The sequence below is a fragment of the Vombatus ursinus genome, unplaced genomic scaffold (genome assembly GCF_900497805.2).
Source record: "Vombatus ursinus unplaced genomic scaffold, bare-nosed wombat genome assembly UNPS02014807.1, whole genome shotgun sequence".
Lineage (NCBI taxonomy): Eukaryota > Metazoa > Chordata > Mammalia > Diprotodontia > Vombatidae > Vombatus > Vombatus ursinus.
The window spans coordinates 11304460-11318909 of record NW_020954585.1 but is presented as its reverse complement, the minus strand read 5'-3'; the positions used below and the strand labels follow the sequence as shown (position 1 = coordinate 11318909).

Sequence of the window (14450 nt, the reverse complement as noted above, 5' to 3'; positions counted from 1 at the left end):
GGCATGCCAGGTTTATTAAATCAGGCTCGGAGCATTCTCTCTGACTGAGAGGTGAGTTACACCCTAAATCTGGCTCCTCTGGGGTTAGCAGGGGCTCACAGGTGTTTTTATAATGTAATAAAGTTTTCCTTATTACAGAACCCTCCCTTAGTCGCACTGATTACAAGTTATGGCTACTAATAATTATAATAGCTAGCATTTATGTAGTGCTTTAAGGTTTGCAAAGCATTTTACAAATATTAAATCATTTTATTCTTACAATAACCCTGGGAAGTGCTAATATTTTCCCCTTTTTATAAGTGAGGAAACTGAGGCAAACAGAGTTAAATGCATCACTCGGCTAATAAGTGTCTGAGGCCAGGTTTGAACCCCAGTCTTCCTGACTCCAGCTCCAGTACTCTTAGTCACTGTGCCACCTACCTGCCTAGACCTCTGAGGTCACAGGGATAAAGAAAATTTAAAAGCTATTGCAGGGTGCTCTGATGGATCTAGCCAGCTCTTAGGTGATGGAGTGGTGGTGAGTGGAGAGAGTTATCCATTTAAGCAAAGTAAACAAACAAACAAAAAGCTATTACAAAAGCCCTTTTGGAAGTGCCCACAGCTCACATCCAGACCACTAACAACACTAGTGCACAGGGTCTTTGGAAAACCGCGAAGATGTTCTTGAAAAATGGAGTCCCATTAAAATGCAAACTCCTTGAGCGCAAAGCCATTGTCTCTTTGCACCTCTAATCTCCAGCAAGGAGACTGACAATTATTCTAAGTGCACGTTGAACTGAACTGATCCAGAAGCAGAGTTCTAATACCTTCTAAATTGCCCTCTAGAATAGTACCGAGATGTGGACTCTCTCTTCACTAGTGAGCTCTTCTTTACTGGCCTCGGGAGTCTTTTCTATACAAGGATGCTTTCCTCCTCGCCCATCCTGCCTAACTCATTCTCTCCAATTCACAGGTTTCTTTCTAGGTTATGTAAAATGGGGATAATAATACTCGCATTATTTAGCTCACAGGATTGTTATGAGGCTCAATTGAGATAATTAGTGAAAATAGCTTTGTCAACTTTAAAGTATTATATAGATGACAGCCATTAGTTAAAACATAATTTATGATAAATTATTGTTAAAATGATATAATTAATAGCAACATCTAGCTATGTGGACTTAGGTTAATGACTTAGAAGAGAATCACAGAATTTTTTAGGGATTTCAGTGCTAATTTTGATTTTTTGAGATGGAGAAACTTGTGGCCTAGAGAGATGAAGTGACCTGAGTAAGGTCACTCAATGAGTTAATGACAGAGCCTGGGTCAGATGCCGGGCCTCCTAATGCCCAGGTCACTGTTTTTTCCACTATACCATGATGATTCTTCTGCAGTTCAGTTTCCTCATCTGTACAATGACAAAGTTGGATTCTACAGTCTCTAAATGATTGTCTTACAGCTTTGATATTATATTCCTTTTGATAATTATATGGAAGACAGGCATGGGGGTCGGAAGGAACAAAGCTAGGGAATCACAAGAAGCCAGCCTACCAGTTGGTCAGATCCAAGCACAATGGAATCTGCAAACTCAGAAGAAATATCCTCTCCTGCTTCACTTAAGCCACTTGAAAGGGCTCAGGCTTGGGAGTGGGGGGAAAAAAATCACACTTGGAAAAATGCACTTAAATTACAGGCGTTGGAGCTTGGTAGCTTGTTAACCAGGTATGTCTGGAGTCTCTCTTGTTTCTGAATCCTTGTTCATGCTTTTGAGGCTATTCAGGATAATTAGTTCAAAGTTCTGGCATTCTGATTAGGGTTTAGGCCTTTCTGTGAGACGTGCTGGAAAGAATTCCTCCTTCCCTTTTCATTCCCCAGGGCTTTTTTTTTCCTTCTGCCAGAGCCCCTAGGACAGTATCTGGCACATACCAGGGACTCAATAAAAATCTGACTGATTGATTTCTCACCATTTGCTTACAGGAGAAAATAACAAAATCATAAAATGTTAGGTCTGGGAAGGACCTTAAAGGTAATCTAGTTCAACTTTCATTTTTATAGAGGAAGAAATTGAACCTCAAGGAATGGAAATGATCTGTTCAAGGTCATACATGCAATTAGCAGCAAAATTCCAACTAGAACCCTAGTCATCTGATTACCAGTCCAACGCTGTTTCCATTATATAACATTGCCTCTTTCCACACTCCTTAGCCTGGCCTTCCACATCTGATTCCAAACTCTCCACTCCAGTACACTAGTTGCCTCGGTTATCTTAAAAATCCTAGCCTTCAATTTTTTTGATGCTGCTCCTTATCCTTGCAATATTCTTTTCTTCTCCTCCAGCTCTCCAAATCCAATGCATACTTCTAGACTCAGCTCAAATCCTACCTTCTCTGGCCAGCACAGCTTACAGTGGCATCTCCCTCCTCTGACCTCTTATACCATTCCCTCTGTATCACTCACTCAGCATCCATCATTCTGCCTAGATGCTGGTTATCCTTTCCACATGTGGGAGTCTCAGGTTCACAACCTTCCTAGAAGCCCCTTGAGGTCAGGAGCAATGTCTCACACTTCTTCATGTCCTCATAGCCAGGCACAGATAGGAGGCACTAAATCAATATTCTTTGCCTATCACTTGCAAGTGAGGCTCTTCAGCCTCTGATCAAGATGCTGCATTCCCACATACATAGGCAGGTCAGCCTTACCTTCAGGTGTCCTGTGTGCATCTGGGCCCGCTCACACATGTGCAAGAAATACTTCACATTGGCCTCATCCACAATAATATAGACAGCCACCTTCCTCTTGAAGCCAGCATCCAGCAGATCCTTGAAGATGTCGACATCTGTGAACATGTCCATGACCACAGCAATCACCTGCCAGGGAAAAGGCCAAGAGAGTGAGACCCCAGTCTGCTCAAAGCACAAGCGAATCCCAATCTGTCCAAACCCGTCAGAGCTGGTGCAGCTTGCAGAACGTGCCCTATGCCATTACTACCTTAACTGTGCTAGTTTCCCCAGAAGTTCCTAGATGTAGGGACTAGGATCAAGAAGGTCAGAACTGAAAAAGACCTGAGAAATAACCTAACATCTATTCCAAGTCCTCCAATTTAATTTAATTATTTTTGAGACTAGGTCTCCCTGTCTTGCTTGGGCTAGATAGACAATGGCTACTCACTAGCCCTATCATTATGATCACTATGGAAGCTTTAACCTACTCCATTTTTCCACTCTGGTCTGATTCATTCCTCCTAAGGCAACCTGGTGGCCCTCTGATCCCAGAGGCTGACCATATTAGTGCTGGACTTAAGCATGGTCCTGATAGCCCTAATACAGCTCAGAACTCCTAGAACTACCAACCTCAACCTCCCCCAGTAGCAGGAATTATAAGCAGACAACATGATACCTAGCTTTTTTAATTTTTGGTAGGCAAGTTTTGTTGATGAATTGTCATACCATTGAAATTTCTGGAAACTTTTTTTTCAGTAACAAAGAAAAACAAGCAAAAACCAGCTGTTACCCAGTGAACACATCTGACAATGTTCATATTCCACCCTCTCGTAGTTCCCTCCTCCCTTTACAAAGAGAGAGGTATGCTTCACCAAACAAAGACCAGAAAGAGGGAATTCACTTGCCTAAGGTCACCAAGCAAGTAACAGAGCTCAACTAAAGACTGATTCTGGTGAGCCCAAGTAATGCTTGCCTTAGTATCCTGGGAGAAGAGGGAGAGCCTTTTTCTGCACCTCTGGCTGAGGCTATCTCAATAAATGGTCTGAGGAGCAGGGGAGAAGTGGAACGGGACATTTTCATGTTTGAATTTGGAAAGTTAGACCCTTTGGTTTTGGTAACATACTGTACGCTTTGAGCCTTCACTGTCAGTTAGACATCTTGTCTCACTAGAAATCATCTTGATGCCATGGAGAACAGAATTTCTTGGCATTAAAAATATGTGCTCTTATTAAAAAGAAATGTGTACAAGAACTACTCTGGCCAGGTAACTTGCCTAACTTGACTATCCCAACACCTGGCTGGAGGATGCTTGATCCTTTTTGGCTCAGCCCATGGGTTCTTGCTTGGGGCTGACCTTACCAAAAGTGGGGTAGTTCCAGGCTGCTGGTTTTCCCATTCAGGTCTGTCTGTCCTCTGAGCTCTCCTGCCATCTCAGCGAGAGCAGAGGCCGTGGCCTTTAGACTTGTGGCAGAAAGAACAACTTGTTATCTCTGAGCTCATGATGGGGCTTGGCTTCCACAACACAAACTCAAAGTCTATTTATTTCCTCATGGCTCCCAGCCTAGCTTCCTCACTCTCCCTTTGCAAGACTTCTAAACTTGCTGGAGGCTTGAAAACCCACTCTTCATCAGAGGGATTCTGGAACCCCAAACTTGGTGTGGGTAATCAGATAGGGCCCAAAGTCCACATTCTCCCACCTTAAATTCAGGTAGGACCGATGACTTCCCTTAGCTTCCCCCTCAGAGGTTTACTGGACAGTAAAGGGCATCAAGGGCTCTGTGCTAGAAGTCAGGAAACTTGAATTTTAGTCCTGCCTTAATCACTATCTTAGGTTAATCCAACCCCCTCACTTTACAGATGGGGAAACTGAGGCCTGTCGAGATTAAGTGACTTGACTGTGGTCATACAGAAGAGTAAGGAGTAGAGTTAGGATAAGATACTCAGGTCTTCCAATGCCAAATTTAGCACTCTCTCCGCTGTACTACACTGCCTCTTGGTTCTGTATCCCTGGCTAGATTAGAAATTTCTTTAAAGTAAAGACTATGTTCTTATTTCCTTAGGATTATAAAGCATCATTTTAGGGCTAGAAAGAACGTTGATGATCATCTAGTTCAAATTCTCATTTTATACATGAAGAAACTGAGGCCCAGAAAGAAGTGAGTTGCTTTCCCCTTCTACGACATTTACCACTAAATTTGGCTCAGAGCAAACTACATTGACAGACATCCCCATTGACCTTTGGAAGATTCATATCACCATACAGGAAAGTACTGGACCTGGAGTTAAGAAGGCCCAGGTTCAAATCTTCGCCATCTGTGTGACCCTGGACAAGTCACTTAACCTGTCTTCCTCAGTTTCCTGATCTGTAAACTGGGGATAATAATAGCATCTACCTTCTAGGGTTGGTGTGTGGATAAAATGATACAATATTTGTAAAGGGCCTTACAAAACCTTAAAGAACTATATAAATGCTAGCTATGTTATTATTATTTTTAAATTTTTGATTATTTTCAGCACACAGGGGCTACTTGCTTCAGTTGTCCTACTGATAAGGAGAAAAATCCAGTCTTATGCATGGTTGTAAAGTGAGATGATTAGAGAAGTACAAGGAAGGCTACAATCCCCATAGTATCACTATCATAATTACCAGAATTTTGCCATCAGAGATTAATTTCTTTGTATTGTGAGGATTTTGGTCAAGGGGAGGCAACAACTCTAAAAGGAGTAAAAAGACAAACCTTTTCTTAGAAAAGGTGCAGGCTCCCAACACAATCAGCATGGGTGTAAGGACTAGCATTTTTTAAGTGCTTAACTAGGTGCTAGGTACTATGGGTAGGAAGATGAGAGACTTGAGTTCTAGATCTGGTCTGCTACTCTGAGGGGGTGAGGGGAGGTAAAGCACTAGGTTTTGAGTCAAAAGGACCCAGGTTCAAATTCTTGTAAAATGAATGCGATGTCCTTTTCAGGTCTAAAGCTATGAAATCTTGAAAGTTATCCTCTGTTACCTTGGGTATGGCTGAGCTTCTCTGAGCCCCACTTGACTTGTATGTCAAATGAGAGATTCAGATGATTTCTAAGTCTCTGAGCAGGTAACCGCTTAGATCCTGAGAAAAATGGGGAAGCAGGAGTTATAAAAAAGGGGGACGAGGGCCTGAGTGCCAAATCTCAGCCACAAATACACACTCTCAGGGCTGCTGAGCATTATCTCTGTCCCTCCAGGGGTCCATGTCTACTTCTTAAGTTGATTCCAATTCAATCACAAACCCCTCAGAGAACTGGCTGGTGTCTGCTTAGCTGACTTCAGCAGTGGGCAAGGTGAGGCTCTGGCACTGAGTCATGGGACTTACTGTTACTCTGTGTCATGTAAACAGACAATACAAAGTCAACTTCCAAGCAGTTCGGTGACCCTGTGTGATAGCTACTCTTCCCACTGACTTAGGTATTCATCTTCAGCTTAGTCACACCTTTATCCACAGCTTGGTGACAGGGAACAGATCTGCTTCCTATCCTTCCCTCCAACACACCACATAGCACGGCTGTGAATTATTCTTCTGGCCAGAGGTGCATGTGGCAGACCCATAACTGTGGGTCACCGCATGATTGCTCCATTCAAGACCCACAATCTTACCTCCTCCCTCCTTTTTCCCTTCCCCCACCCCCTTCCTCAAACCCAGCCCAATAAGGCTGCTGCCCAACCACCCCTCCCATCCATTGCTCAGGGCCACAAAGACTGCAGCCTGCTCTTGGGCGTGTTTGCATGCTCGCTGCAATGAGCTCACCTGGGCCTCAGCACAGGGGTACATTGTCCCAGGGAGCAGGCCCTTACAGGTTGGTCCTCACCCCAGTTTGGGTTGAATGTAGACGCCAAGACATGTCAGTATTTTGCCACCAAACTCAACTTCCCCAAGAGGGGCTCAGCAAGTGGGGAAAGTAATCCAGTGGGGCTGAGGATATATTTGCTCCAATTTTGCCTCAACAAGTAACTATGACCCTGGGGACCAGCTCCAGTCATCTTGATTTTTATCTTGCCACTGGACCTACGCGGCTCCAGAGGAGAAAGTAAGGCTGGTTACTTTGCACAGCCCTCCCTCTCACTTAAATCCAATTCACTTGCAAGTCATAGCATCACTTCCCTGATGTCATGGTCCTGTTGAAGAACTAAGGACAAACAACAACTATGACCCTAGGCAAGTCACTGCACTTCTGGGTCTCAGTTCCAATGATGGGTTTGTATTAGGTAACCTTGAAGGTTCCTTCCCACCCTAACATATAAGGTGTTAATAGGATGATGTGCAATATTTAAAGCCTGGTTTTCAGCTAGATCCCCTTTTAAAATATTTATCAAGACTTCCCATGATTTCATACCCAAGACACCCACCCACTCAATCTTTGAGGATGACTTTGTCAGCATGCATAAGCAAGACTTCCTTTTAGACAAGAAATTCCCAGAGGGCAGAGGTCAGGCCTATCCAAAGCATTATGGGATGTATGAATCCCAATACAGCGCTGTGTGTAGAGACCTTGAAAATTATTTTCTGAGGCAGACTTTTAATATTTCAACACTTCAGTAGTTTTTAGTATAAGAACCAACAGATTATAGACAACTTACAACCTCCTACAACCTAGTATGTGATCTTCAAGCATAGCTATTGACTGAAAAATTCCCTACCCCACAGCCAACTGGGGCAGTTAGGTGTCAAAGTGGATAAGCACCCAGACTGGAGTCAGGAAGACCTGAGTTCAAATATGACCTCAGACACTTGCTAGCTGTGTTACCCTAAGCAAGTCACTTAACCCTGTTTGCCTCAGTTTCCTCATCTATAAAATAAGCTAGAGAAAGAAATGGCAAACTACTCCAGTATCTTTGCCAAGAAAACCCAAATAGGGTCACAAAGAGTCAGATACGGCTAAAACAACTGAACAATAACAACAGCCAATGTGGTGATAAGCCTCTCTGAACTTAGCTATGCTGGGCTTCAAACACCAGACATCCTTGTTCATTCTAGCTCATTGTTGGGCCTATTATTGTAGCCTTTCCAGTTTGGTAAAACCTGCCAAAGCCTGCACTTTACTGGCACAATATTTGGGAAGCCAGGGTCACCTCCATGCCTCAGTGCGACATCAGAGGAGGTCTTTCACAGAGGACCTGTTACTAGCAGAACCAGCAGACGTGTCTTTTACCTAATGGAACGAAGGCATTCCAGACCAGTTTCTTTCCATAGTCATTTCCTGTTAAATGAATCCTGTGTTCCAAAATTTCACTATAAATTTGAGGTGTTTTACAGAAAAAAAATCTTTTTGTGCTTAGATGTAATAAACTCACACTTACTAATGCAGCAAGCCTTTACAAATTATCACTTTTAAAAGTTTTTAGAAGAAAATTTGTTAAAAAAATACAGTTCCTAAGCATTCATATTTTTGAAACTGTCTTAAGAGGGCCAATTGAAGAAAATAGGGAAATTCAGCCTACAGAGGAGACAACTTAGACTGAAAACAAAGCTTGAGAGTTGGAAGAACTCTCAGAGGTTAGCTAGCGTCACCTTCATTTTACAGATGAGAAAACTGAGGCTCAGAGGCTAGGTTTAAGTGGGTCAGTGAAAGGTTAAATGATTTTCCCCAGAGTCATATACCCAGTATAGTATGGGTCAGAGGTGACATTTGAACCCAAATCTTCGGATCTTCTTATATCTACTATATCATGCTTACTTATAATATGAACTACAGTATAAACAAAGGAAGCATGAACATTTGCCTCTGAGTTTTAATCTCACCAGACAGTGAAATGGACTCTTAAACTGAGCTTTGCTCTTTCAACAGCCCCTAACTACCTTGACATTCCTTCAAAAAACAAGTTGTTGTTGTTATAGCCTTAACAAACACAATCAATTTAATATACAAACAACAGAAAAGGGGACTTGTATATGAAATTATAAATCTATTATATACAGTTTTTAAAAATTTATGTGTATAACCTATATCAAATTGCTTACTGTCTTAGGGAGGAGGAAGGGGAGGGAGAGAGGGAGAAAATTTGGAACTCAAACTTTTATTTACAAATGAATGTTAAAAATTGTCTTTACATATAATTGGAAAAATTAAATACTATTTTTTTAAATGGGGGAAAAAAGTATATGTTACACTTATGGCATTGGCAACAAAACCATTCTGCTCATTTACGTCCCCTTCTGAACTTCCATCTGCCCTCTTCTGTGTATGTTTCACTGATTCTCTTTTCTTTCTTAACTTCTTTTTTGGTATCTCTATCACCACCCATCAATTCCTTTCCACAAATACACAAAGTCCTCCCTCATGCCAAAAAGGAATTGTCACAGACTTGATATTCTTAAATCATACCCAAAGTCATTTGTTTTTATATTTTCATACACTTTTCCCCATCCTAGATTTACTGCATCTTCTTCCTACAATAGCTAGAGTTAGCAATGGTGTCTTCAAACAAGTGCAGAGAGCAGCACTATATAGTTAGAAACTAAGGACTAAATCCTCCAAGCTTTGCTTGAACAGGGAGCCCTACCTTTTTTATCTCCTAGGACAAGGAGCTGTCCACACCAGGTTAATATCCTGCAGCAATAAACTCATTTTGACCACTCTGTCCCAGACTGAATCAGTTCAGCAAGAAAAATGCCTTCTATGTACAAGGCACTGCTGTTAGGTGCCAGGGAGAAAAATGTGCTAGTCCTTGTTCTCAAGGAACTTATATTCTACTGGAGGGACTTGTGTTGGATACAGATAATAGAACATAAGGTTTCTAGAGAGTGAAGGAAGAAAAATTTGAAGGAGGTAGCACTAACAACTGAGCAATGAGCAAAAGCTTGGTACACAGCAAAAAAACCTGAGCTGAGTCCCGAAGGAAGACAGTATTCTGAAACACAGAGAGAGATAAAGAGGGAGTACATTCATGACACAGGAAATAGCCAGCCTGTGCAAAAGCATGAAAATTCAGGGAATGGCAAGTAGTCCAATTTGGATAGAACATGGACTATGTGAAGAAGAAAAATAACTAGCATTTATATAAAGATTTAAAGTTTGCAAAGAGCTTTATATGTGTAATCTCATTTGATCCTCACAACAACCATATGAGGTTCAAGGGGAGTAATGTGAAAAACGTCACAAAGATGCTTGGATCTAGACAGTGTCTGGTCTTAACTTCTAGTCTGAGAAGTTTGTATTTTATCCTGGGTGAAATAGGGAGCCACTGAGTTTTTGAACTTGGGAATGGTCAGAGCCAATTGGCTCTTAAGATATATATTTTGTTGTAAATAGTGTTTTATTTTTTCCAATTACATATAAAAATAGTTTTCAACATTCATTTTTATAAGATTTTGAGTTTCAAATTTTTCTCCCTCCTTCTCTTCCCTCCCCAAGACAGCAAGCAATCTGATATAGGTTATACATGTGCAATCATGGAAACATATTTCCACATTAGTCATATTGTGTAAGAAGGATCAGAACAAAAGGGAAAAGCCACAAAAAACAAAAAATGAAAAAAAGTCAAAAGAGTATTCTTCAATCTGCATTCGGACTCCATGTTCTTTCTCTGGATGTGGATAGCATTGTCGATCATGAGTCTTTTGAAATTGTTAATATATAGTCTTTTAAAAAGGTATGCAGGACACACTTCAAAATTTAAGCTGCATTATAAACATTTTCTCCATCACTTTCTTAAGTCTAAACAATCAACAAAACAATACATCAAGCCCTGATTTGTAGAGTTTGCAGATTTCTGAGGTGTAGATGCTCACATAGAAACTTTAACAATCCTGGCTTCAGCACCCCACTCATCAGAAGTATGCCTTAAGAAGATGATCTTAGAAACTATGGAGGATGGGCTGGACAGGGGACAGGCAAGAAGCAGGGAAACCAATTAGGAGCCTATTCTAGAAGAGCTTCAAGGTGATGAGGGCCCTAACCTAGGATGGTGGCTATGGAGAGAAGTAGAAGGATACAAGAGAGCTTGCAGAGATCAAATCAACAGGACTAATAGAGTTCTTACTAGTAGCTATTTACATGTCAAAATGGTACTTGTTGGGTAGCAAAATGCCCATCAGTGTGGGATATTAGCAGATTTCCAGTAGTTTAAAAGTAAAGGGAGCTATCTGATGATGGGGGACATAAGAGTGGCAGAATGTCCACGGGCAGGGAGATTTCCCCAGAGTGAACTCACAATAATTCCCAGATTGATTTAGTAAAATTTAGAATCCCTACGGTTGTCATAGAAAGAGCAAGGATAAGAATTGGGAGCCCTGGGTTTAAGTCTTTTCTAGTTCTGATATTATATGGTTCAAAGATTCTGTAATTCAAACTCTCTCTTTCCCTCTTCCTCTTCCTGCTCCCCAAAGCCAATAGGTCAGTGAACACATAAGGTGACAGGATCATAAATAGTTATAGCAGCACTTGCCCCTAAGCCTTCACTGAGAAGCAGTTATGGTGTAGCAGTAAAAAGAAAAACGAACTTGTAATCAGAGACGTGGCTTTTGGATCCTGGTCAGCCCTGTCATTTAACCTAAGTCGCAATTTCCTCATCTGTAAAATGGGATTTTAATACTTGTACTTAACCACCCAGACAGGGTTGCTGTGAGGAAAAGCACCATGTCAATCTAAAAAGTTCTTTCTATGAATATGAAATATAATTCTTATGAAAACAGACTCCAAAAGGGAATAGAAAAGAGAAGCAGGATAAAATTTGGTTCTTTTATGGCCCAATGCCTGAATTTCATTTGGCTCAGGCTTATTTTCTTCTACACTCTGGATATATAGTCTTGTATTCATGTTCAAGCTAGCTTAATTGATGGGCTTGGCCCTTGACAATGACTCTCCATATGATTAGGAATCTAAGGCCCAGAGCAAATTGATTCCTGGCAGATAGCATTTTCCCACTGACTTCCAGTATAAAACTGAAGAGGTGTTTGCTAGGAAGGCTTTTGGCCCCTGAAGGCAATAAACTCACACTTAAGAAAGCTGATCAATTTACCGGCCTTATTCTCACCTCCAACCCCACCAATCCCCACCAATCCCCACCAATCTCCACCAATCCCCGCCAGCTCTCTGAGTCCCAGGTCATACTTCCATCCTTTAGCACAGGACACTGTGGCCTGGGAAATCGCTCACATTTCCAAGGCAAAGTCCCCTTGGTCTCTAGAGGCGGTTTCTATCTGTAGCCTTCTTTAAAGTCAACTCTATCTTGGAAACAAAGATTAGTCACAGATTACACGTGTATTTACCCTGCCACTTCCTGATTTAAAGTGTCTTGGTCCTTTCGTGGAAAGAGGGGCAAGAGCAATGGTCATGTTGGCTTTTTGTCTCATGGGATCTTTCCCTGGTCTCATTTTAGGTAATCTACTACCTGTCCAGATGCATTCCCCAGTAGTAAATAGAATAAACAAAAGCATGCCCAGGAAAGGAACCAGTCAGGTGCTAATTCCATTGAGGGGGGAGAGCCCTGCTATAAAGTAGGTCAGCAGCTTATTCCATTGCCCCACCCTACCCAAGACAGATGAGGACTTGTTTCATGAGGATTTGGGGCAGCTCCTCACTGGGGCCAGGGCAAGATGTGATCTAACAGGACTCACGTAATCCCCAGGTACACACCCATTGCTGTGTACATGTCACCTTCCTGTACTCCAAGGTGCTTGTAAGCTTATAAATTCAGAGAGTTCATAAAGCAAAGCAGGAGTAAACAAGGGGCTCCACTTGTCCCTTCCCCACAAAACAAGGACTGGGTCAGACTTACTCTGGGCAAACTAGACACCCTGGGCCCTCAGGACATTGCCCTTTTTTGGGGAAGCTCTTAGGGCACTGGACAAGTATTAGACGTGATATGGAAAGCTCATAAAAGTGGCACAAACAACTGAGCACTGGACTTGAAATTAGGAAGACCTGAGTTTAAATCTGGCCTCATACTTAATAGCTGTGTGACCCTGGACAAGTCACTTAACTTCTATCTGCCTCAATTTCCTCATATGTAGAATGGAAATAACTGCATCTACCTCCAAGGATTGTCATGAGGACCAAAGGAGATAATATTGGTAAACCATTTTGCAAACCTTAAAGCATTCTATATACATGTTAACTATTTTAGTGTTAATACTATAATTATGATATTCTGAAGTTCGGTGGACATGTTGTTTGCTGAAAGCAGGGTTAGCTCTAGAATTCACTTCCAAATACACCTTAACCCCCAGCTCTTTCACTCCATACCCCTTTAGAAACACCACAAAAGGGTCTTGTAGGACTCCAGGCTAGCTTTCTACAGATGAAGAGATCTGAGCCCAATCTGTTGGATCCAACACAGTGGGGATATCCAAAGTCAAGGAAGAATGAATTACAGTTATAGTTGTTGTCCCACTGAGAGTTAGAGTGCCCTTTATATGAAAGGAGCTGGGGCTAGCCTTATGAGAGTCTGGGATGACCGATGTTCTTGAGACTGCTTTGGACAAAGGAAGGTAACAAATGCTTATTAGGCACCTACTTACTGTGTGCTAGACACTGTACACTGTGCTAAGTGCTTTACAAATATTTCATTTGATTCTCACAACAAGACTGGTAGGTAGATGTTATCACTTCCAATTTATTGTGGAGGAAACTGACGCAGAGGTGAAGTGACTTGCCCAGGATCACACGGTTAATACATGTGTAAGACTGAATTTGAATTCAAGTCTTCGTGACTCCAGGCTGAGTCCTCTAGTCACTGTGATTTAGCTGCCCCTAGACTAGGGGTTCAAAACCTTTTTTGTGTGTCAATGGACCCATTTGGCAATGTAGTGAAGCCTATGGAGTCCTTCTTAGAATAATGTTTTTAAATGCATTTTAAAAAAAACTGAGATTAGAAAGGAAACCTATCAAAATATTTTTGTAAGAGTCCACAAACCTCAGATTAAGAACCACTGCTTTAGACAGAGCTAAGTAAGAGGCTACGTTTCCCCTCCCATGATTAACAAGGTGAATTTCCTCATCTTGGCTGGCCATGGCAGCCTAGATTGGTGGTATCAAACTCAAATAGAAACAGGAGCCGCTAAACCACATGGAGGGATCCCTGTGGGCTGCATGATGACTTAGAAAACCACATATTAACATTATCTATGTTCTATTGTATTTTTATTTATTTTGTTAAATATTTCCCAATTACATTATAACCTGGTTCCTGGGCTGGCCCCATGTGATTGACGCCTCTGATCTACATGAACGGCCCACTACTCTCTCTGGGAACAGCCACAGCCTCCTCTCCTATGCCCTTTCTATGCAGATCCTCTGTTCTAGTATACCAGTACTACTTAAGTTCCTGAAACACTTCTCATCTCTGTACTTTTACTAGTGCTGTTTCCTCTGCCTGGAATGTCTTGCTTCTCACCCACTGGTGTTTTTCAGTGACTCTCCATGACCCCATTTGAGATTTTCTTGGCAGAGATAATGGAGTGGTTTGTCATTTCCTTCTCCAGCTCATTTTACAGAAGAGGAAAGAGGCAAACAGGGTTAAGTGATTGACCCAAAGTCACACAGCTGGTGTCTGAGGCCAGATTTGAACTCAGGAAGATGAGTCTTCCTGACTCCAGGCCATTTTTCTATCCATTACACCATCCAGCTGCCCTTCTCATCCACACCCACTATCCTATTCTTCAAGGCTCAACTCAGAGGCCATCTCTTTCATGAAATCTTTCTTGATGCTCTCCCCCTCTTCTGAATTCCTCTAGGCCTGTCCCACACACATAGCACTGAGAAAAGAATCAGAGTTACAAG

At 41.9% G+C, this 14450-nt stretch overlaps 2 protein-coding genes across 6 annotated transcripts in view; one reads left to right on the top strand and one right to left on the bottom strand.

The window, feature by feature from the left end:
* The window catches only part of SLC5A10 (solute carrier family 5 member 10), a 175193-nt gene that overhangs the window by 89705 nt on the left and 71038 nt on the right, over nucleotides 1-14450 (top strand). The window contains exon 10 of one of the 4 annotated variants that reach the window (XM_027874790.1): nucleotides 13329-13337. The exons of the other annotated variants lie outside the window; for them this stretch is intronic. Coding sequence (XP_027730591.1) covers nucleotides 13329-13337 — 9 coding nt within the window. The remainder of the gene's footprint in view (nucleotides 1-13328; nucleotides 13338-14450) is intronic. 4 annotated transcript variants of the gene reach the window in all.
* The window catches only part of FAM83G (family with sequence similarity 83 member G), a 59636-nt gene that overhangs the window by 24159 nt on the left and 21027 nt on the right, over nucleotides 1-14450 (bottom strand). For both annotated transcript variants that reach the window (XM_027874787.1, XM_027874788.1), the window contains exon 3: nucleotides 2679-2846. In XM_027874787.1, coding sequence (XP_027730588.1) covers nucleotides 2679-2846 — 168 coding nt within the window. The remainder of the gene's footprint in view (nucleotides 1-2678; nucleotides 2847-14450) is intronic.